The sequence below is a fragment of the Onychostoma macrolepis genome, chromosome 14 (genome assembly GCF_012432095.1).
Source record: "Onychostoma macrolepis isolate SWU-2019 chromosome 14, ASM1243209v1, whole genome shotgun sequence".
Taxonomy (NCBI): Eukaryota; Metazoa; Chordata; class Actinopteri; order Cypriniformes; family Cyprinidae; genus Onychostoma; species Onychostoma macrolepis.
This window is the reverse complement of record NC_081168.1, coordinates 31,371,285-31,395,895: the sequence shown is the minus strand read 5'-3', so window position 1 is coordinate 31,395,895 and position 24,611 is coordinate 31,371,285. Positions and strand designations below refer to the sequence as shown.

General features: G+C 39.4%; 1 protein-coding gene across 2 annotated transcripts in view; it reads right to left on the bottom strand.

The window, feature by feature from the left end:
• Positions 1-1,672: 1,672 nt before the first annotated feature.
• rps6kal (ribosomal protein S6 kinase a, like) overlaps positions 1,673-24,611 on the bottom strand; it is a 30,754-nt gene continuing 7,815 nt past the window's right edge. Inside the window, exons 3-23 of one of the 2 annotated variants that reach the window (XM_058797224.1) lie at positions 23,721-23,837; positions 20,855-20,936; positions 20,686-20,766; positions 18,865-18,944; positions 17,351-17,457; positions 17,071-17,108; positions 16,611-16,753; positions 14,673-14,743; positions 14,395-14,483; positions 14,231-14,295; positions 13,119-13,221; positions 12,889-13,013; positions 12,687-12,809; positions 11,406-11,495; positions 11,145-11,303; positions 8,883-9,044; positions 8,731-8,807; positions 7,857-7,974; positions 6,043-6,183; positions 4,836-4,987; positions 2,106-2,241 (exon numbers count right to left, since the gene is read on the bottom strand). In XM_058797224.1, the coding sequence (XP_058653207.1) occupies positions 4,877-4,987; positions 6,043-6,183; positions 7,857-7,974; positions 8,731-8,807; positions 8,883-9,044; positions 11,145-11,303; positions 11,406-11,495; positions 12,687-12,809; positions 12,889-13,013; positions 13,119-13,221; positions 14,231-14,295; positions 14,395-14,483; positions 14,673-14,743; positions 16,611-16,753; positions 17,071-17,108; positions 17,351-17,457; positions 18,865-18,944; positions 20,686-20,766; positions 20,855-20,936; positions 23,721-23,837 (2,082 nt within the window). In that variant the 3' untranslated portion in view covers positions 2,106-2,241; positions 4,836-4,876. Of the gene's footprint in view, positions 2,242-4,835; positions 4,988-6,042; positions 6,184-7,856; positions 7,975-8,730; positions 8,808-8,882; positions 9,045-11,144; positions 11,304-11,405; positions 11,496-12,686; positions 12,810-12,888; positions 13,014-13,118; positions 13,222-14,230; positions 14,296-14,394; positions 14,484-14,672; positions 14,744-16,610; positions 16,754-17,070; positions 17,109-17,350; positions 17,458-18,864; positions 18,945-20,685; positions 20,767-20,854; positions 20,937-23,720; positions 23,838-24,611 lie in introns of both variants that reach the window. The other variant, XM_058797223.1, reaches the window with a different exon arrangement.

The following is a 24,611-nucleotide window of genomic DNA, read 5'->3' as shown; positions in this document are numbered from 1 at the left end:
ATGTGTTCCTGAGTCATGAAAATTAATCTAGGAAATCTGGGGGCATCAAAAGTAACAGCTGTTTTACGGATGATAACTAATATTATAAAAAAAAAAAAAAAAAAAAAAAAAAGGCTACTACGCTTTTACTATAATAATAAAACCATGGATAATTTTGTAAGGGTTTTTATGCACCTGTAAAAAGACTTAGAAAACAATTTTTGCATGCATGCATGTATAGATATGTTCTGGTTTTCACTGTGCACAGATGTGTTGTCATAAAACAGGACTTTCACAAATACTGCTGCAGAAGTTGACAGCATTCATTCTCTAAAACAGATGAACAACTCAAATCACTGCAGGGCCGATGCTCGATGGGTGCACACTATAATCCTGTAAAAATAAGAGATGGAGGATACTAACAGACTCCATGGTGAAGATATGAACTTGTGTAATGTTTAGATGTTTGACAGGACAAATGCTTACACTTCTACAACCGCTGCTCATTGTGACTGGTGATAAAACCCTTTGCTTTCATCTTGTTTGCTGATTTTGCACTCAATCTTGACTGAATGAAACCACAGAAGAAATGCATCATGTCAATAATGCTCTTTAATGTCAATATGTACATCACCTGAAAGAAAAATAAAATTTTAAAAATAAGTGAAATAAATACAATATGATACAATTTCCACAATGTCTTTAAAAAGTTTCATGGAATCATTTTTTCCCTCCATCTGGAGCAGAGAGATGCGATTTTGTGGATCCAATCTCATCTACATTCATTCACCTCATTCGATTTTATAAATATAGATTTATTTCTCCACCTTTTGCTCATGTACTTCCCATTCAACAAAAGGCAAAGAGCGGTCCGAGACGGGGACAGACGGAGGGAGAGGAGACGACCTGCCGAGCCTCAGTGCAAATGTGCTCAAGGATCCACACAACACGACGAACGAGTCTATATACATCGAGCCGAAGAGACGCTAACACTGAGTGCTTCTGAGGTAATGCCATGTGGTTCGCAACACTAACGGGACAGGAAGTGGCTTACAGATGGAGAACGGCGAGAAATGTGCAGGTCATAACCGCATCGTGCCTGTTTTTAGGACCGTTAAGATGCTTTTGCACAGTAACACTTTTGACAATTAGCCACATTTTAGACGTATTCATCCAATTCTCATCTCATCAGCTTCTCGTGCACTAAAAGGATAAAACCACTTCCAGAATAAAAATTTCCTGATAATTTACTCACCCCCATGTCATCCAAGATGATCATGTCTTTCTTCAGTCGCAAAGAAATGAAGGTTTTTGAGGAAAACACACCAGGATTTCTCTCCATATAGTGGACTTCAGTGGTGCTCAACAGCTTCAATGCAGCTTCAAAGAGCTCTACATGATCCCAGCCGAGGAATAAGGGTCTCATCGAGCAAAACGATTGGTTATTTTGTAGGTTATGACTTTTTTGTAAAAGGCAATGACTCTCTTTGCATGTTTGCTTCTTTTTTTTTTCCAGAAAATGACCGATCGTTTGGCTAGATAAGACCCTTATTCCTCGGCTGGGATCGTGTAGAGCTCTTTGAAGCTGCATTGAACTGCAATTTTGACATTAGCTATTGAAGTCCACTATATGGAGAAAAATCCTGGAATGTTTTCCACAAAAAACCTAATTTCTTTGCAACTGAAGAAAGAAATACATGAACATCTTGGATGACATGGGGGTGAGTAAATTAAGAAATGTTTATTCTGGAAATGGACTTATTCTTTAATGTGGGAAAACTAGACATCATTTCACCTGTAAAGTATTCAGAAGGTGGTTGTACTTCCTGTAACACATACTGGAGAATTCAGCCAAAACAAATCCTGATATTCATAGGAAGTGTGAGAGAAAAAGGGCTTGATTGTCACGAAATGTTCTTAATGGTCCTACAAACAGGCTTCCTGCACAATCTGTATGAGCTGGACATTTCTCCAGGAGATCTGTGAAGGGCAGAGCATCTGAGCGGCTCGCTGACACGGGATGGAGAGATGGAGCTGGTGTTCTTCCCTCTACCAGAGAGAAACAGAAGGGCTTTTCCTTCAGACGCGGCGCTCCTGAAGAGTACGGGAACTGGAGAGGAACTGCCGAGCTCCTCAGGACATGTCTGTAGACGTCAGCTTCTTCATGCTCCTGCGCTGGGCCAGACTGGAGGCGGCCACCGGCTCTAGAACCGGCTTACACGTCTTGTGGTTCAGAGCCGAGTACGTGGCAGCCATCGCTCCCTACGAGACACACACCACACACTCAGGTAGGGCTGGGCGATGGGGCAAAAGATTTTGAATCCCAATTTTTTCAGAACATTTATTCTCAATTTTTAAATTTTAAAATGTTAAACAAATCACTTGTTAAATGTCTTTGCAGAAAAGATGCATGAACTACAACTACATCTTGTACAAACTTGTCATACATATATGTTCAGAAATACAAAGAAAATGCTTTTAAAAAAATCTCAAAAGTCAAGGCAATTCAAATTCAAAGTGACTGAAGGTATAACACCAGTAGACTATTATTAACTTTAAATGTTCTGTAAAAACAATGAACAGCAGCTTTCAGCCTGTCTCCATGATGCAAAAGGTTGAGGGGGCGGCTCAGTGACTGTTTTAAAACAGACTTTTTTCTCTCGCTGTCAGAGAATTGTTGTAAAAGTTTTTTCCAGTTTTGAAGCTCAGTTATTAAGTTTTCAGTGGAACGGCCCCATTCTGTTAGCTGTGTTGTATAGTTAATGGGGTATATCACTACAAATTATGACCGTTTTATATTAGTTGGTGATTTTAATGTTCATGTTTGTTGCCCATCAAACTCCCATTCAAAGGGAGTTTAAGTCTTACAGAATCCTTTAACCTAACACAGTGGATAAATGAGCCCACCCATCTACAGGGGCACACTTTGGACCTAGTTCTCACTTATGGGCTTTCTCTGACCACAAGCCAATTTTATTCTCATTGTCACTGCCAAATCACCCTCTCCATTTGGTGATGTTGTCTCGGTCTTATTCCTCTCAGTTCCACCTAAATTTTAACGTGCTTTTTAATGAACTGAGTTCACAGTTGTCTTTGGACTCATCATTTTCTGATCTGAATGTCAACCAACATCTTGAGCTGCTAAATAATGTGTGACCCTGGACCACAAAACCAGTCTTAGGTGCCAATTTTGTGAAATTGAGAATGATAGATCTTCTGAAAGCTGAATAAATAAGCTTTCCATTGATGTATGGTTTGTTAGGATCGGACAATATTTGGCTGAGATACAACTATTTGAAAATCTGGAATCTGAGGGTGCAAAAAAATCTAAATATTGAGAAAATCGTCTTTAAAATTGTCCAAATGAATTCTTAGCAATGCATATTACTAATCAAAAATGACGTTTTGATATATTTAAAGGAGTAAATTTACAAAATATCTTCATGGAACATGATCTTTACTTAATATCCTAATGATTTTTGGCATAAAAGAAAAATCTATAATTTTGACCCATACAATGTATTTTTGGCTATTGCTACAAATATACCCCAGCGACTTAAGACTGGTTTTGTACTCCAGGGTCACATATATGGATGGACATTTTAAATGTGACAGCTCCTCCTAAAGTTTTTAAACCGAAATCTAAATCTGAACAGTGGTTAACTCCCGAAATTTGCTCTTTAAGACAAGCTTGCAGAAAAGCGGAGCGAAAATGGAAAAAGGATAGACTTCAGTCTTCATATGAGGTGTATGTGTCTTCTCTTCTGACCTACCAGACTGCTGCCAAGTCTGCAAAGGCAGAATATTTCTCTAGTCTGATTTTAAACAATCAAAATAAACCAAGAGTTTTGTTTTCTGTCATAAATGATGTCTTAAATTCATCTGTCAATTATATACCAAATCCCTCAAATGAACTATGTGAAAGCTTCTTGAGCCTCTTTTCTAATAAATTGCAAATTTAAGGTCTCAGGTGGTAACCACTTATAATGACCATATATTTGTTGATGTTTCCCAGTCATCATCTACTGTATATGGAGACCTTTGATCCCATTTCTCTGCAATTGCTCACTGAAATTATCACCCCCCTCAAAACTTCGTTCCGTCCTCATGATGTAATATACCCTCGGTATTTTAAATTGTTAATTGAGTCTATTGGCCCTGCTTTGCCTTCCCTATTGAACAAATGTTTATCAACTGGTTCTGTTCCTGCATGCTTGAAATTGGGCTCTGTTACTCCTTTGCTCAAGAAGCCTTCCTTAGACATGTCTGTTTTGAACAACTACCGACCAATTTCTATGGTCCCTTTTAAGGTACTAGAAAAGATTGTGTTGTGTCATATCTCAGAAATATGCCTTTCCATAGCACTGAGTCAGCTCTGCTGAGAGTGTCAATCGATATCTTAGTTGCTACTGATTCAGATGACTCTGTGATTTTAAGGCCGTTTCTCAAACGGAAGGCTGCATCCTCCGGAGGTCGCATTTGTAGGCTGCATTCGTCATAAAGATGATCTTATTTTAGAACATTAAGAGTTATAAATTTGACCATAATTCTTAGTTAAGTGTAAATTGTTGTAATATGCTTTTGACTCGCTAATGTAATGCTCAGTTAACCGAAATAAACCAGGCTTGATGACGTATGCAGCCTGCAAATGTGACCTCCGGAGGATGCAGCCTTCCGTTTGATAAACGGCCTAATTCTCTAATTCTCTTAGACCTGACTGCAGCCTTTGACACTATAGGTCATCAGTTGCTCCTGTATAGATTAGAATATTGTGTGGGGCTAAAAGCCTCAGTCTTAAACAGGTTTAAATCTTATTTAACAGCGCAATATTTTTCAGTCAGAATTGGCAACTTTACCTCCTCTGCTGCCCATCTCAGATTTGGACATCCCCAGGGTTCTATCCTAGCACCTCTGCTCTTCTCTCTCTACATGCTTCCCTTAGGTTCGATTCTGAGAAGGAATGGTGTATCTTTCCATTTCTATGCTGATGATACCCAGATCTATCTGCCTATAAAAAGAAACGAACCTTCAGCTATTGAATCCCTATTTAAATGTCTTGATGAGGTAAAGCATTGGTTGGCTAGTAACTTTTTAACCTTTAATGACTCAAAGACTGAGGCTATTGTCTTTGGCCCATCAGACAATTTCAAATTTAACTCAACCTTGGATAGCCTGTCAGTTTTTGAAATCAAAGTGTGTTAGAAATCTTTGGTGTTCTTTCTTAAGAAAGGCGGCAAATATGATCCTGCCACCCCCTTTTTGAGAGCTCTTCATTGGCTCTATGTTCATTTTAGGATAAATTTTAAAATCCTCCTATTTGTTTATAAATGTTTACACAACCTTACCCCGCGTTACTTATCGGAATTGCTGCATCCTTACAATTCTACCAGAGATTTAGGATCTGGTAATCAAAACCTACTTATGGTTCCTTCCACAAGCCTGAAACGTAGAGGAGATGGAGCTTTTTCGGTGATGGGCCCCAGATTGTGGAACAGCCTGCCAGCACACCTCAGAGCTGCTCCATGGAGATGCCATGATGCATGCATCTTTATCGGGTTTAAAATCTCTTTTGAAAACTCACCTGTTTTCTTAAGCTTTTGCAAATTGATGTTGTTTGAATGTGTTTTATCTTTGATCTTTTTGTTGTACAGCACTTTGGTCAGACTTGTAACTGTTTAAATGTGCTTTATAAATAAAAGAACTAGAACTAGTTCTTTACAGGTTTTTTATTTGATTGCGCTGCTTTTCCACTGTTTTTTTTATGTAAACATGGACGTGTTTGACTCTTGTATAAAACGGCAGTCTAAAAACACGGCGATCTTCTTGCATCTTTATCTACACAAAAGCTCATTCTGTGTGATATGAGCGTGTCACTCGTGAGCAGTTAATCACGTGCACCGACATGCGGCCGGATCATTATTCTTTTCTCTTTACCGTTATCACAGGCATGTTGTCAAAGTGTCTAATTCTTACGTTTGGTAATATTTCTATTCAAAATCATGATTCCTCGATTTCTAACAAAAATAAATAAAATCGTGGCGAAACATTGAATTAGTGGCGTACCTTGACCAGATGAGGCGCCTCGTGGCGTGTGAGCTGGAAGTGTGGGTTCTGGTCGCGGCAGGCGATCCACGAGTGTTTGAGTACCTGTTCAGCCGAGTATCGCTGGTGAGGGTCCACATGCAGCATATGAGACAGCAGATCCTGCAAACAACACCAGCTCTCAATATCTGCACCCTTCTGGGCTCCTCTGAATCAATCACAATCACCAATAAACCCCACATGTAGTAACCTAGAACATTATCTAACACTTGATGGCTGCTCTGTCAGTTCTTCTTCATCAGTCAGGAACCTAGGTGTGCTGTTCGATAGCAATCTTTCATTTGAAAGCCATGTTTCTAGCATCTGTAAAACTGCATTTTTTCATCTCAAAAGCATATGTAAATTGAGACCTATGCTCTCAATGTCAAATGCAGAAATGTTAATTCATGCGTTTATGACCTCAAGGTTAGACTATTGTAATGCTTTATTGGGTGGTTGTTCTGCACGCTTGATCAACAAACTACAGTTAGTCCAAAATGCAGCAGCTAGAGTCCTTACTAGAACCAGGAAATATGACCATATTAGCCCGGTTCTGTCAACACTGCACTGGCTCCCTATCAAGCATCGGATAGATTTTAAAATCTTGTTAACTACTTATAAAGCCCTGAATGGTTTAGCTCCTCAGTACTTGAGCGAGCTCTTATCGCATTATAGTCCTCCACGTCCGCTGCGTTCTCAAAACTCTGGCCGCTTGATAATACCTAGAATATCAAAATCGACTGCGGGTGGCAGATCCTATTCCTATTTAGCACCCAAACTCTGGAACAGTCTACCTAACACTGTTCGGGAGGCAGACACACTCTGTCAGTTTAAATCTAGATTAAAGACCCATCTCTTTAGCCTGGCTTACACATAACACACTAATACGCTTCTATTATTCAAATCCGTTAAAGGATTGTTAGGCTGCATTAATTAGATCAACCGAACCGGGAACACTCCCCATAACACACGATGTACTCGTTACATCGTGAAGAAGAATGGCATCTACGCTAATATTTGTCTGTTTCTTTCCTAGTCTGTTTCTCAGTCCGTATCCGATCAGATGGTGGATCAGCACCAAGAGATGATGTCTACAGCCCTGATCGTCAGCGGAGACCAGGACACCCAGATGACCCCCAGAGACATATCCCCAGTGAAGACCTCGATTAAATACAATAAAACTAAAAACTATAACAAATGAACTAAAATATAATAAAATACCTAATTACATAATACTATTATTGTTAGAAATTGCAACAAAATAAAAAAATAAATTAAAATAGAAATATAAACTTTTGAACTGCGGGTTTCGTCTGGTCAGAGGAGAACTGACCCCCGACTGAGCCTGGTTTCTCCCAAGGTTTTTTCTCCATTCTGTCTCGGAGGGAGTTTTGGTTCCTTGCCGCTGTCGCCTCTGGCTTGCTCAGTTGGGGACACTTAATTTCTAGCGATTATCGTCGATTTGATTGCACAGATACTATTTAAACTAAACTGAGCTAGACAATGACATCTCTGAATTCAATAATGAAATGCCTTTAACTGAAAATTGAGTGTTTAATCTTATCATTATACATTACTGACACTCTATCCTCCAATTTGATACTGTTAAGTGCTTTGACACAATCTGTATTGTTAAAAGCGCTATATAAATAAAGGTGACCTGACTTGACTTGACCAATAAGGATTTATATAACATGCATCATAAAGGTCAAGCCAACCACTAACACTAGATATGTTAAACCAAGAATAATGTTGAATTGTGACACGACATGAGCGCATGATAACTCCTCTGCTACCTTTGAGGAGTCGGACACCGAGTCCCAGTTTCCTCCGCTCAGGGAGAACTTCCCACTGCCGATGCGCAACAGGATCTCCTCCGGCGTGTCGTTGGGGCCGTTGGCAAAGGGTGTGTACCTACACAGAGAAACACAGGATTCACATGCATTCAACCAAATACAAAACCTTATCTGGCTAGTTCAGAACTCTGTTTCCATGCAATGGACAATTGTAATGCATCCAATTGTTTACCAATATAGAAACAATTTTTTTGAAGAATGTAGTTGATTTCATTTCATTTTTTTTTTTTTATGAAATCAGACTGAAGAAATCCACAGATTGTTCAGCTTACTGCTGCAATGTGTCAGACTGTATATTAATACTACGAAAACACGCTTAGAAACACTATTTCTTAAAATTAATTTATTTAGTATTTATTTTTACAAAATGCAATACATGCAAAAAAATCTAAAAATCATCAATTTAGCTTTTAACTGCATCTAAGAAAAAATAAAAAACTATGCATGTTAACATGTATTAACACAATGTTCTCATGATAAAAAGAATGTTCTTAATATCTCTTCTATTTTGTTTCAACGGGTAACATTTTGGAAAGGAGACCTCTGAACTCTGAAACAATGATTTTTTTTTTCTTTAAATCAACACGAACTGAAATTAAAAACTACTTATTTGGAATAGCTTGGCTTTCTCTGTCACATCAAACCACAGCTGGCATGACTGCATTCTCATTACTCATCTCCATTACTCTCCATTTCACAGCAACAGTTCCTTCTTTTTTTTTAAAGAATGACACCATCCTTTACGCACACCATTTGTCAGTAAAATGCATCTTAGTCAGTAACAGAACAGAAGCACTGCAGACGTCACACTGACCCGGCCAGCATGGTGTAGAGCAGGACTCCCAGACTCCAGATGTCACAGGCGGCGTCGTAGCCCTGCCTCATCAGCACCTGCAGCAGATCAGAGACACATGAGCGAGGGTCTGTCAGCGCAGTGCATGCGCAGCCGCAGCCACAGAGCCTCACCTCAGGAGCCACGAAGTTAGCCGTGTAGCAGGGAGTGAGCAGCAGCCCGTTGTCTCCTCGCAGCTGCTTGGCGAAGCCGAAGTCACAGATGCGAATGGAGTCGGGGTTTCCTGAATCGTCCATGTAGAGGATGTTGCTGGGCTTCAGGTCCCTGTGCACCACCTGCAGGAGGAGCAGATCCGTCCCAACATCAGCATCTGAAACGCTCTGCTGCTCAGCGGCTTCTAACCGTTCAAACTAAACTCCATAATATGGATCAACTAGACTGTCAAGACTAAGAATCAGCTGAGACTTTGGTGACATCTGATAGCTCAGGATCCATTTATCTACGTGCTCTGAATCTGCTTAAATAGAGTGACTTTCCCCCCCAATCAGTTTCACACTAGGATAAAGTATTCAAACCTGTCATTTACATGCACCAATACACAGTACCGTATCGACCCTGATTATAAGACGACCCCCCCTTTTTCAAGATGTACCTTTTGGAAAAGGCTTTTTGAAAACCTTGTGTTTTATTAAGAAAACTTTTTCTCTTAAATTATTTTCATATTGCATATTTTTTCCTATTTTAATTAGTTTTGAATGTATGGTAAATACTGGTAGAATGTACCAATCATCACATTTAAAAATATAGACTTTTTGATCTATCTATCTCATAGTAGCCTACCAAAATGTCATTATCAGTAGAAGTGAAATCTTATTGTAGTCTTCAAATCTGGGTACTGTCTAATGTTTTATAATCACTTACAGAGGAAGTCTGCTCCCATCAGGATAACATGACAGTCACGACTCGTGCTGCTGTAAGCTTTTCTTTTTTTGTTTTCACTTGCGATCTTTACAACACACACACACACACACACACACACTACATTACATATTTCTTTGCACACTCGTTTTATGCGTTTTTGGCTCCAACTATTGTTGTGGGTGTATTATTGACATGTCAAACCCCAAATATAAGACGGCCGCGTTTTTACAGATGTATTTCCAAGAAAAAAAAACATTGTCTTATATTCGGATCAATACGGTATATAATAAAAATAAAAATAAATTTTTTTTAAACATTCATAAATTAAAATTTTTTTTTTTATAAAATTCACATTCATAAAACAAATTAAGCATTTTAAAACATTCATAAAACATTTTAAAGCATGCAAAATGTCATGTAGAGACTTCTGTGGACTTGTCAGGCATGGGAGCTCTGAACATGAAACGCTTCACGAAGGCCATTAGCGTATGCTTTCATGTGTTCAGACTGACACATCAAGTCAAAGTTGTAGAGAGGCGCATCATTTTAAAATGCAAATGCAGTTAGCAAAATAAAAGCAAGCAACTAAATGCAACTGTCCTTGTTAAACATCAAATACTTGAATAATTCATTGAATTCCAATATATAGTTCAAGTAATGATCTTTTTATGTATAGTATGTTTAACTGGATTACTGTACTTCATTAAGGTGCCCCCTATTATGCCATTTTTAAGGCTCCTGATATTGTTTTGGGAGTCTCCTACAATAGGTTTACAAGCACGCAAGGTGAAAAAACACTTTTGTTTTCTCAAACGATTTGTTCGAAGCAGTTCTAAGATTCAGTCTCTCTAAAACCCTTCTTTCTGTGAGCCTACTCTGCTCTGATTGGTCAGATGGCCCAGTCTGTTGTGATTGGTCTACCGTGTACAGCGCGAAGGAAACGACAGGCCCACTGCCATAGTTCTGTATTTTGAACGCTCGATGGAACTGAGATTACACACTGCATGAAAGGCACTATTACAAGAATATATGTGACCCTCTCTGTGAAAACCCAGCTAAAGTCATTTTTTTGTAATTTACTGTTTTCAACAAAATCATCTTTCATAAGGTAAAGAATATTCTGTGAAAATGTATCTTTAATATCGACTGAGTAAGGCCATGTCAAAGACTGAAATTAGTTGAAATCAAACTTTGATGCTTATCTCATAATTAAATTGAGACTTTAGCCTGGATTTCACAGAGAGGGTCACATATGTGTGTGATAATTACTTCACTAAACTATCATGTCCTACAGTAATGGGAAGAAGTGCCAGAATGGTCACAAACATTTATGATTACGATGATAAACTAAAACAATATGTTTACAGATATCACTTTGCAATTCTGTTTTTGTACAGCTGGAATAACCAGAAGCAGCAGACAGTTCATTTGTTCATGGTGAAACTGTCCGTGCTCCGTCTCCTGTTAACGGTGAAGTGTATAGAGGTAATAGAGTGAAGGCAAGCGTCTCTCACCCCCTGGCAGTGCAGGTAGTCCACAGTTTTGGTGATGGTGTAGAGCACAGCGCTGGCCTCTCGCTCCGAGAAGAACTTCTGCCTGAGGATCTTATCCAGCAGCTCCCCGCCCTTCATCAGCTCCGTCACCAGATACACGAAGCGGCCCTCGTCGTACACCTGACACACACACACACACACACACACACACACACACACACACAACATGAGTGAGCTGCACACACAGCTGGATCAGCTGGAGACCAGAGCCGCGTTACTCACGTCCTTCAGCGTGATGATGTTGGGATGCTGGCCGTACCGCATCAGGATCTCGATCTCCTCTGACGGGTCGCGCTTGCTTTTGTCAATGATCTGTTTAACACCAGAACAAAAGCATTACACCAGGGGCCGGTTGCACCAGCTCAGTATAAATAAAAGTTGCGTGTAAGCCTTACGCTGGGTTTTGCAAGGTCCAGCTTTACCATAAATATTTACACCTGTTGCACCAACTAAAACTACGAGCAGGCGCAACGATGCTCATCCAACACATTCTCCTGCAGTGATAACTGAGACGACATCCACGCTGCTAATAATAAAGAACTGAACTGCTGAATAACAAGAGAAGCCACCACACCATGATTCCATTCAGTAAACATTTCCTAACAAGTCCGTGTTTTTACATCTGGAGTCTCCCTGCACATGACAGATTTCTTCAAACAAACATCACAAATGAAGGTAACAGTTTAAATAAAATATAATGAATGTAATACAATGCTTCTCTCTAGAGTTTTTTCTTCTTTTTTTTCTAGCTGACTATAGTTTATTTACAATGAATATCTTTCCTGAGGTAAATCTGGCTTTGTGAGACATTGTTTGTGTTTTACTGATGTCTTTCTGTGACGAAAAAAAAAAAAAATTGAGTTGAATTTCTTTCAACACTTCTCTGATGTTCATTCGTGTTTATTTTTTGCTATAATTAGTAGTAAAGAGGAACAGATGATCGGAACTGAGGTAATAATAATAATGCATTACATTTATATAGTTTGAATTTTTGATAAAATTGACAATTTGAAAGCTGATACTTTATTTCTGATTAAAAGTAACAAAGCACAAAACATATTGTGATTATCGGATATAACAAGATGAATGAATGGACTTGAAAACGTGAAATATTTCCAAGCACTGTCCTCCAAAGCAAGATGATGACTGGTACAGTTTCTTCTAATAATCCCAGATCATATGTAATATTTTACAGCATAATTACAAACAGAAATATATTTTGTTAGGTCAATTACTGTCGCGGTGTGGTATTAGCCTACACAGAGCTTTTCCTGCCAGAAAAGACCATAAACATTACAGTTCACGTCTGCAGTAATAATTAGGCTAATTAACAAACACGAATCCTAAAAGCTAAAAATGTCTGAGCAAATAGAGATTTTCACTTTACAACTACCTTTGACTAGGCGTAAGATTCAGTCGCAGACGTAGAACTACACATAGACGGTGCAACAGGTATGAATTCTACACAGGATTAAAGCGCAAATAACATCCAGCCTGTCTCACCTTCACAGCAAACTCCATGGCGGTGACCCTGTGTATGCAGCGCTTGCATATGGAGTATGAACCCACGCCGATGTCCTCCTTCAGCTCGTACACATCTGCAAACTGAGCCGAGCCTCCGTGCATCTGACACCGCACACACACGCACATATAAACAATACATACACAACTCACTGAAATACAAACAGATATATTAGTGATTTACCTGCACTATGGGGAGAATGTTGACTAGCGGGGCACTTTTGCCTTCCTCCAAAGAGACTGGAGCTACAAAACTAAAGCCTTTGAAGAGCTGGTGAGCGTTTGCACTGGGCGGAATGCCTGGAGAATCTGTCCAACACACACAAAACACAACTCAAGCATCACAGCGTCTCTGGCAGGAATATCTGAATGCATTCATCAGCACATTCATCCAGAACATGCTCTCCATTGCACCTTTGGGAGTTTTGGCTGTGAACTCTGGGTCGAAGCAGAAGGTGTCATCTGGTCTCCCTGCAGCAGGTTTGAATGGAGGCTGAAGTTCTCTTCGGTACAGTTTCTACAAATCACAAACAAACACATGATAATCATATAAAATAGATTAAACTGACACACACAAACAGGCAAAGGCTGACCATCAGCCAGACTGAATTAAACAAGAAACAGCATTAACAACCCATGGTGCTTGTGACAGATTTCTGAGCGTAGCAGGACAATCTGGCCTGGATTTTATTTCTAATGACAATGAAATCAGAGCTGAACATGAGTTTGCAGGGGACAGTGGGGTCTCATGGTGCACTGAACATCAAAGCATCTCTTACATTTGCTTTTCAAGTCTTTCCTTATTTGGCATTACTTTTCATCATGTCACGCAATCTTCACTGCATTCATGGTAACTAGCAGAAATTACAATTTCAGAAAGGCTGCATTACCTACAACAGTAACCTAAAAGAAAGATCGACAGCCTGCATGGCCCAGACCATGTCAGCTTAACAGAAAAGTAAGTTACATTTTAATTGAAGATTCCGAAGATATTTTTTTTCCCCCCTTAATAAAATAAGATGCTTTTACATGTACAGACTATGCAAATTTAAACACATTTTTTGTTTTAGAGCTTGCATGTGATAGACCATAGGATTAATGGGTTAGGACGCCCTGATGTACCACGGCTGCTGTGAAGCAGTGCATCAGAATGAAATCACTTTGATTGCAATTTTGTTCTCACTGAAATTGCCTGCAGCTGTCGTGATGTGCCTTCAGTTGATAGACATCAAACTGGACAAAAACACGCAAGTCCATCTGAACAAGTAAGTACAGTAAAATGACACAAAGCCATTGTCGGTGTAAACAGCAAATGTGGTATGTTTTACCGGAAAAGACAATTGACAATTTTGCTGCAATATAACAGGTTTCACGTGTGAAAGTAAGAGCAGGAACATGAATGGGCTCATTCTCATCTGATGATGACTAACTGTGATCCTGACGCTCCTGACGGTGATCATTAGTCAAGCACAGCAGGATCTGGCTCAGTGATGGAGGACAGGACACTACGCTGGGATAACACTCACATTCCAGTCGATGGTGGAGAAGAACGCGTGTCGTTTGATCTCCTCCACTCCGTCAGGACCTGCTCCTGAAACAGAGCGGTTATGATGAGTACGCCACAGTCTGTTTCCATTACAATTCAACAAGCCCCGGCCTAGTGCTTTCATTCACACAACAGGTGACTTACCTAAACGGTTTGATGGATTTCTTTTGAAGAGCATTCGTAAAAGACTTTGTGCTTCCAGACTTAGAAACTGCGGCATTCCCAGCTTTGCTCTGAGGTGCAGGAACAGGAAAAAAATCACAACATTAGCAGCATTTTATGAGCACAGTCATCATGATGCTTGGGTGATGATGTTGGTTCTTCAGTTTGCCAGTCAATCTAATTTCTATCTGGCAGCCCTGATAAAAGATTCAACCAATCAAGCGTCACACAGACTGCCTTGTTTTAACAGCCACACTTACTTAAGAATCATGTTCATAGTCTCGTTCCTGTCTTTTCCTTGGAACGGTAACGTGCCGGTCAGCATTTCAAACTAGAGGGGAAAAAAAACAAACAAACAAAAAAACACATAAATAAATGACTGTCAAACAAGGCAAATCAACCAGACATTTACTCAAAGCACTACTGTATGGGAATCCAATGTGTGACTTCAATGCAAATGTTCTCTTTCAGTCAATTCACTCAGTACAACACCAATATCATGTGTCGCACTAAAGACGCTTTTTTTCTGTCCATATAGTGGAGGTCAATGGTGTTCACAGCAACATTCTTCAAAATATCTTCATTAGTGTTCCACAGGATTAGTAATTGTGCAGGTTTGGAACGTCATGAGGGAGAGGAAATCATGCCAGAACTGTCATTTATGGGTGCACCGTCTCTTCAGTTCATTAACAGCCAGACCAGACCATGACTGAGTGCAAAACAACAGCACAGACGACAAAACCATTACACCTGCACATTCTGAAAGAGAAATTCAAACTTTCTGAAACTACAGGATACACGCCAAATTGAGTCCATTTCTGCCACCAGGCATATCGCTGTAATATGCATGTAGAAATTGTCCAGGTGAAGCAGTGTACGGAATTTAAGAAGCTCATTTACATGTTTACGAACACTCCTTCAGTTCCCTGCATGCATTACCAAATGACAGAAAAATTTCCTGGCACTTTGATTTTTAAAATTTTTATTGCTTTTGAAACCGGTCCGAGATTGTTTGCTCCATATCAAGTGTGCCATATTCACTCTTCAGCAGCAGAGCAGCGGCGCCATCCAGAGGACTTCAGGTGAGAGAACGGATCCATACGACAGAGACAACACACACATTACACTCAGTTACACATAAAAATTGACCGATATTCTATGTTTTAGAACCGATACCGATGATTTTTGCATGTTAGTGTGAACGGTAACCGATATAATTAACCAATATTTATTTATTGTTTACAATGATAAAAACAGTATTGAGCTGAACATGTATTTTAGTTATAATGCTGTCAGTACTGTAATTTCCCTCCTTGCAAACACAACAAAACAACTCTTATTTCTACATACGGTAGCTTAAAGGGATAGTTCTATAATAATTAAAATTCTGTAATTAATTACGCACCATCATGTTGTTCCAAACCCGTAAGACAAATTCGTTACACAAATTAAGATATTTTTGATGTATTCTGAAAGCTCTCTGACCCTCTCATAGACAGCAATAGAATTAGCACGATTAACACGCAGAAATGCAGCAAGGAGATCAGTAAAATAATCCAGCCGCATCACACTGATTTGAATGAAAACAGCGTATCCGTGTGGTGCGGCTGACACAGAGCAGCATACGCCGTTTACGTTCAGTGGATACTCTCCAAAATGGCGCTACGGTGACGCGGAGGAGACAAATTGTTGAATAAAGTCATTATTTTTGTTTTCTTTGCGCACAAAAAGTATTCTCGTAGCTTTGTAAAATTACGATTGAACCCCTGATGTCACATGGATTATTTTACTGATCCCCTTGCTACGTTTCTGGATGTTGATCATGTTAATTGCATTGCTGTCTATGGGAGGGTCAGAGAGCTGTCAGAATACATCAAAAATATCTTAATTTGTGCTCCAAAGAAGAACGAAGGTCTTACGGGTTTAGAACGACATGAGGGTGAGTAATTAATGACAGAATTTTCATTTTTGGTTGAACTATCCCCTTAAATATCAGGAAAAGTATCGGTTTAACCGATTATCGGTTGATCTCTAGTTGCACTCGCTGACAGACTACAGCTGCGCTTCAGCTGAGAGTGGATCCCATGCGGTCCATGTGCACCTTGTTCCTTGTCTTCAGAGAACAGTGTTGCATATATATAGCATCACATTTTCCGGTCATGCTCATTACAGGGGAGATAAAGTCATTAAGAACCTACCATTAAGACGCCGAGAGACCACCAGTCAGCGCTCTGCGTGTGACCTCGCCGGTTGACCACCTCAGGGGACATATACTCCACAGTGCCACAGAACGAGTACGCTTTTCTGTCGTGATCTACCGATTCTTTACTGAGCCCAAAGTCTGGAAAAGGCACAGCAGCACATGTGTCACATCTGCATCACGAAGCTAAACCAGGGGTGTCCAACTCTGCTCCTGGAGTCACTGTCCTGCAGAGTTTATCAAGGATTACGTGAAAACTACAGGCAGGAGCCGACGGCCCTCCAGCAGCAGAGCTTGACAAACAACCCCATCATGACACAAGCACATCACACATGACGCAATCATTTTAGAGAATTCAGGGTGAGGTGCTAACAAACATTACAGAATTGCCTGATATCGACATGCACAAGTTCAACAGGCAGGGAAGTGATGTGTAATAAGGGGACAACGGTACGTACCTGTTAACTTGATATGTCCAGCTTCATCAAGCAAAATGCTGAAAATTAAGACCACATTTCTCCAATACAGATACAAAAATACATGAACTAAACAAGAGTCAACAAAATTCAACACCTCTCGATTACAATCTTGAACATTGGTTCTGTCAGATAAATCCATCCTTATTTAATAAAAGATCAAATAGAGAGGGCAGGTGAAAGCCAGAGAGAGAGAGAGAGTGTGGTTTCTAACTCTACGCACAGAGAGAGAGAAGCGGAGAGGTGAAGGGGGATACTTTACTTTTCAGGCTTCAGGTCTCTGTAAACAATGCCTAGGTTGTGTAGATGATCCAATGCAAGGGCCAGCTCTGCAAGGTAGAATTTCACATCCTCCTCTGTAAACATAACCTAGTAAGAACTGGACAGATTTACTCTCGCATCAAAGATCACACGCAACAACAATGCACATCATCATAATGACAGAGATGGAAAGGAGCCAAATGAATATTAATTTGTGACGGGGGGGGGGGGACAATTAATGCACACTAAATAATCTGATAACACACAAATATAGTTTTACTTTAGGAACTAATTAACACATCACTTTTTATACAATGCATTTACAGGCAAATGCAACTGAAAACGGTGCACGTGAGTTTTTACACAGCCTCCACATTATTAGGTGTTTACATGCACCAATTCTTAATCCAACTGAATCCAATCTGATTTCAGAATCTGAAAGTTCTGTTTATATGAATTCATATGATTCACACGTACATTCGTTTGCATGTTGCCACATTCAGAAACAGAGAATACAAATGGGATGTCACTTTTTGCCTTAATGAAATGTCTAAGAATAAAGCTGATATGCATATCAGAGGAGCTTTTTTTTTTTTAGCAAATATTTAGTATTTTTTAGTAAATATTTAGTCTGCTCCACTGACCGGTTCATAAGATGTAAATAAACATACACATACTTGTAAAACATAAAATGCAATTAAATGTGCATGAGGTATTTTGAATCTGAAGCCTCGCTCTCTAATGTAAGAGTTGATTCAATTAAATGCCACATCAGAGCCATAGTAAACATCACATGCAGCCTTTTGTGCCTGGTGGCAACAGAAATCAACGTTTTCCAAAAAAAAAAAAAAAACCCAATAGTACAAATGTACAAATAAATAAGAGAAACCAATAAATAGAAAGAAAAAAAAAAAAACTCGAAACAAATGGCTGGCAATGTACACAGACTAAAGGCCTGCTAACAATCACTGCATCTAAACATGAATCAGTTCTCATCAGTGGATCCCAACACACTGACTGCAAAACAATCATTTTCTGCCAACTTTTTCCAAAAGGTAGACAAAAAAACCCTTACTGAGCAATACGAAATAAGCTTTTGGGTTTTATATCACGATACAGGAGATATCATTACAGATTAACAACAGGGGCGTATTTTGCATTAAAGAATAAATCTGTATAGTCAAATGAGTCCTGCATTAAAGCATGCAAATGAATGTAAGAAAACTGCGCTCTGGGTGAAATTCTGGGTGATTTGTGCATATAATTTTTGCAGCAAAATGTGGGATGCGTGTAAATCACTTTGGGTGTGAACAGGCCTTACAATTATAGTCTAGCTTAGCTTTTTAAACCTGCAAACGAACAAGTGAAAATTTGGCAGAGGACGTTACACTTTATCAGACATTTGGACATTACAAACAATCAACTGCTGGAAAATAGCACTACAAGATATAAGAGGAGCTGTTAGTCTGTTTACAACATCACAGAAACTGTTAGAGAAGAACAAGAGATGCTTACCTCTTTGGATAAACGAGTAAATACATCCCCACCCCTGAGAAAATCCAAAATTAAATAGAGTTTCCCTTCTGTCTGAAAGGCTGTAAGTGGAAAAAAAACACAATATCAGAGCTGGGGAAGTCTACGGAAATGTCAAACATACCACGAAAAATAAATAAATAAAGCAAGCAAAGGAACAAAATCACTTTTAAACTGTTCCTTTAAGTCTACAGGTGCTGGTCATATAATTAGAATATCATCAAAAAGTTGATTTATTTCACTAATTCCATTCAAAAAGTGAAACTTGTATATTATATTCATTCATTACACACAGACTGATATATTTCAAATGTTTATTTCTTTTAATTTTGATGATTAGAGCTTACAGCTCATGAAAGTCAAAAATCAGTATCTCAAAATATTAGAATATTTACATTTGAGTTTGAATAAATGACCATCCCTATAGTATAAATTCTGGGTATCTCTTGTTCTTTGAAACCACAATAATGGGGAAGACTGCTGACTTGGCAATGATCCAGAAGATGAACATTGACACCCTCCACAAAGAGGGTAAGTCACAGAAGGTCATTACTGAAAGGTGTGGCTGTTTACAGAGTGCTGTATCAAAGCATATTAAATGCAAAGTTGACTGGAAGGAAGAATTTGGGTAGGAAAAGGTGCACAAGCAACAGGGATGACCGCAAGCTTGAGAATACAGTCAAGCAAAGCCGATTCAAACACTTGGGAGAGCTTCACAAGGAGAGAACTGAAGCTGGAGTCAGTGCATCAAGAGTCACCACGCTCAGGCGTCTTCAGGAAAAGGGCTACCAAGCCACTTCTGAACCAGAGACAACGTCAGAAGCATCTTAACTGGGCTGTGGAGAAAAAGAACTGGACTGTTGCTCAGTGGTCCAAAGTCCTCTTTTCAGATGAAAGTAAATTTTACATTTCATTTGGAAATCAAGGTCCCAGAGTCTGAAGGAAGAGTGGAGGCACAGAATCCATGTTGCTTGAAGTCCAGTGTGAAGTTTCCACAGTCAGTGATGATTTGGGCTGCCATGTCATCTGCTGGTGTTGGTCCACTGTGTTTTCTGATGTCCACAGTCAACGCAGCCATCTACCAGGAAATTTTAGAGCACTTCATGCTTCCTTCTGTTGACAAGCTTTATGGAGATGCTGATTTCATTTTCCAGCAGGACTTGGCACCTGCCCACACTGCCAAAGGTACCAAAAGCTGGTTCAATGACCATAGTGTTACTGTGCTTGATTGGCCAGCAAACTCGCCTGACCTGAACCCCAGAGAGAATCTATGGGGTATTGTCAAGAGGAAGATGAGAGACACCAGACCCAACAATGCAGATGAGCTGAAGGCCACTATCAGAGCAACCTGGGCTCTCATAACACCTGAGCAGTGCCACAGACTGATCGACTCCATGCCACGCCGCATTGCTGCAGTAATTCAGGCAAAAGGAGCCCCAACTAAGTATTGAGTGCTGTACATGCTCATACTTTTCATTTTCATACTTTTCAGTTGGCCAAGATTTCTAAAAATCCTTTCTTTGTATTGGTCTTAAGTAATATTCTAATATTTTGAGATACTGATTTTTGACTTTCATGAGCTGTAAGCTCTAATCATCAAAATTAAAAGAAATAAACATTTGAAATATATCAGTCTGTGTGTAATGAATGAATATAATATACAAGTTTCACTTTTTGAATGGAATTAGTGAAATAAATCAACTTTTTGATGATATTCTAATTATATGACCAGCACCTGTATATTGGATTTTTTTCTTTCTTTTTTTTTCCACATCACTCAGAAGGTTTCTCCAGAAGTCTTACCATAGTGCAACTTCACAATGAAAGGATGATTGACCTCCACCAGAATATCTCTCTCCATCTTGGTGCGAACTCTGTCCCTCACTGCAACACAACACAACACACAAACGAGGAATAAACACGAGTATAGCATCACAGAAGTGTGCTGGCACTAATGCAGACATTCACTGACCTTTTAAAGATGCCTTTTTGAGCACCTTCATTGCATAAAGCTGTCCGGCATCCGGACCCATCAACTTCCGCACCAAAAACACCTGAGGACAGACAGATCACAGATCACCTTCCAGCTTACAGACACGATGCTCTCATATCAGCATACATGAAAACACAACCTGACTGCTTGCAACAGGGACAAACGCTCAAACCTGTCTTGTTTCACAATGAAACACATCTACACAAACTGAAACCCATTACAGCTCGGTAAAGGTTTGGAACAGCGGTCTCTCCGCAGCAGATCTTGGTCTGCCTGAGCATCTGAGGAACTACTGGTGCTGTTTTGACTCCATAACATACTTTATAAGTTCTCAGCTTGTGAAATATCACCATATGCACATATACAAAAAGTGCATTTAGCCCAGCATTTTATGGATGTTAGACGTTTAGATGCACAAATGAAAAATAATCACCACACTCCTGAATACCCCAAACACAAAAAGAGGTTCAATGGCATGAGGCACTTCGCCAACGTATGATTCAATCGTCTCAGAACCAAGATGCACCACTTTTCTTTGGAAGAAGAAAGTATTGACTTTAATACCTCTTTTGACTGGTGCATGTCGTGGGGAAACATTAGAGGACAGAACACAGCTAAACCACACTGGCTGCTGCGCAAACTGAACTGTATTACAGTACTACAGCGGACTGCATCAGTAACGCGTCAGGAATTCTGGCTCAGGCGTCGCATCAGAGCCGAGGTAGTGCTTGATGTAATATCACTATGTAATATTAATAATCCTGCACATGATCAGTCACTCTAGCTAATGCTGATATCATTCTGAAGTCGAATCTTCTGATGTTCTGAAGAGTAGGTTTTTTTGCACAATTTGCAGAACTGCAAAAACAGACAGAAACACCAGCTGCACTGTTTATCAAGAAATGTTGTTTCCCATGTTAATACTCTAACCTGTTAACATGAGCAGCAAAAAAAAAAAAAAAACGTGCTGCTCACTCTTTCGATGTAAAAACTAGTAATTAAAATGCACTGCAGCAGTCTAAGACTTCTGTGAAAAATAGGGTTGGGTATTTGAATTTTATCGATTCTGATTTTGCTTACTTATTCTTATCGATTCCAATAACTAAAAAAAAAAAAAATCCAGTAAAAAAAAAATTAAGTAAAACATTTAGATGTCAAACATATTTATTCAGTCATTTTACAAAGTGTTCTGTTGCGGCTGAATAACACGAGCAGCTTACAGAACACGGACGCCGTTTACACTTGCGCCTATGGTTTTAACAAAAACTACCACAGCAAAAACAACTAGACTAATATAAATTTCAAACATTATATTGTTAAAGACAAGTAAACAGCCAGTAATAAAATGGGAACAAACAAATCAATTTGCAATTGCATAAATAAATACAACTGAACAAATTTCAGGTACAGGCTGCTGTCTCTTTAAAACCGAACCTAAAAATACTGTTCCACATGCATTTTCTTTCAAAATTGTTTACATTCATTTAAGAGAACAACAACTGTGTTTATGATGATATACTGACGTATTTTTGTGCATATTGGTTGGTAAATGTGAAAGAGAAGTCCGCTCCAGCTCGGAACAATCTTTTCTGCAATGGAAACGCACAGAACGGTTGGAGAACGAACACAAGCTGGAAACCCGCACCTCGCTGTTCTCACGCTTCAGATGTGCGCGGCACGCAAACAGTGCACAAGTTATTTCCCTTCATGCGCTTAAACGGTTTAAAATCACATTAAAATATGAATGCAGGAATCGTTAGGCGGAACCGAAATGCACGTGTCTTATCAAATCACCATTTTTGGGAAATTTGAAAAATTGAACCGGTTCTCGATACCCAACCCTAGTGAAGAATGCAGTTAAAAAGATCATTAACAAAACTTCTTTTAACACAGCGTCGCATCTTAAAACAGGACTCGCGACACAAGACACCAAGGAAAAACGCCAGCGGTCAGACACGCATCGAGTGTGTTAATGCTCTGTGTTTTAGCTGCGGGTCTGTGTGAACGATAGGAACAGCGGCTGTCCGCCGGAGAGTGCTTTCAGTCTCGCAGCTGACGCTCTGAAGCAGCGCTGCAGGCAGAAACAGGCCAGAATCCCTTCGAGTCAAAGTGCAGGACTGATCCACAGATACCAGGAGCGTTCGGTTACTGTTATCGCACCAGATCCTGAAGGAGCAACGCTTCTAATCCTACTGTACTCATGTATAGTAATAATGTAAGTTGCTAAAGGCACAGACTAAGACTGAAAAGACAGATTTATGACATGACTGGTAATTAGGCCTGCAGCGGAAACCAAACAGATACTGTACAGGGCTTTCAGTACAGAACACATAATAAAACAAATTATTCATTATCTTTGGGTGCATCAAACAAAAAATTAAAGCACACTTAAGACACGAACCCAAGCGTATGATTATTCTAATAAGCACAGATCAAGCATCTGCCACAGCACAACTGAGACCAGTTTTAATCTGAATAATTGACAAGCTGACAACTGATTCTTGCTTATTGAAAATAAGACGTAATATTTAAAACTTGAGATCTGAGATTGAGAAAAAGTATTTGAAACTTGAATCAAACCTGGAACTGAAAATACCACTTTCATTTCTACACTGTTAATGTCTAAGATTCACTGCCGTTATTATGCTGCTGTTTGTAATAGTTTTCCAGTCAATTTCATCTTCAGTCATCTTCACAATAAGAACTGCTGCAGCCACAGTCACTTGCAAAATAAATCATTATAAGACTGATGCTTCGTTCTCCCTGTTGTACAAAAATCCCACCGAACCATGAGTTTTGTGCTCAGCGTGACGGTTAACACGTGAGAAGTGAAAGAATCACAGACCTTCCCAAAGGAGCCTTGTCCCAAAACCTTGAGCAGCTCAAACTGGCTGGGATCGGCCTTCTCACAGCCCTCCTTCACATGATGAGTGATGGGAATCTCTTGATAAGCGCCCTCGTCCTGCGCACACAACACACACACAACACGAACACAGACATATATCATGACAAGTCTCTGGAGGACAGTTTTCAAAATGCTAAACACATCTAGATTACTTCCAGAATTTCAGTTGAACTGCACAATGCTGCATGATTCAGCTGATGGACACCAGCTTGTGTTTATTTTCATCAGAAATAAAATGGTTTTATTAGTTACTGTTAACTTAATTCAGTATATTATTCAAAAAACTCTTGTGGTAAGTGGACGTGGGTTTGTAACGGCCGATGCAGTCTTCGAGAGCAGAGCAGCCAATTTACATGCAGTCTTAATATTATGTTAAATAACGCAAATACATTTTTAACTGTGGCTTAAGTTTCCAAATACTTTGGGGCCTTTGTATATGATATAAATCACAATTCAACTTAAAGACAGTAAATAAAATGCACACCATTGCTGCAATAAAATCAAAATTATTTTGAAATGTCGACTAAGACTTTTCCCTGATTATCTTCTATACACACATAACTACTGTTATATTTTTAACTGTTTTAACATAACATTCTAATATATGTGACCCTGCAGCACTAAACCAGTCTTAAGTCTCTGGGGTATATTTGTAGAATAACAGAAAGGCATTTTCACATAATTCTGTGAGAAGACGTGACAGAGAACTGTGCATTAGCGTATCCGAGAGGAGATTTTAACAGTGCATGAGTACTGAACTGAGCTCTCTGTGCATCCTCTTGCACTTACATGACTGCAAATTATAAACATTTATGACGAGGATGGGCATTA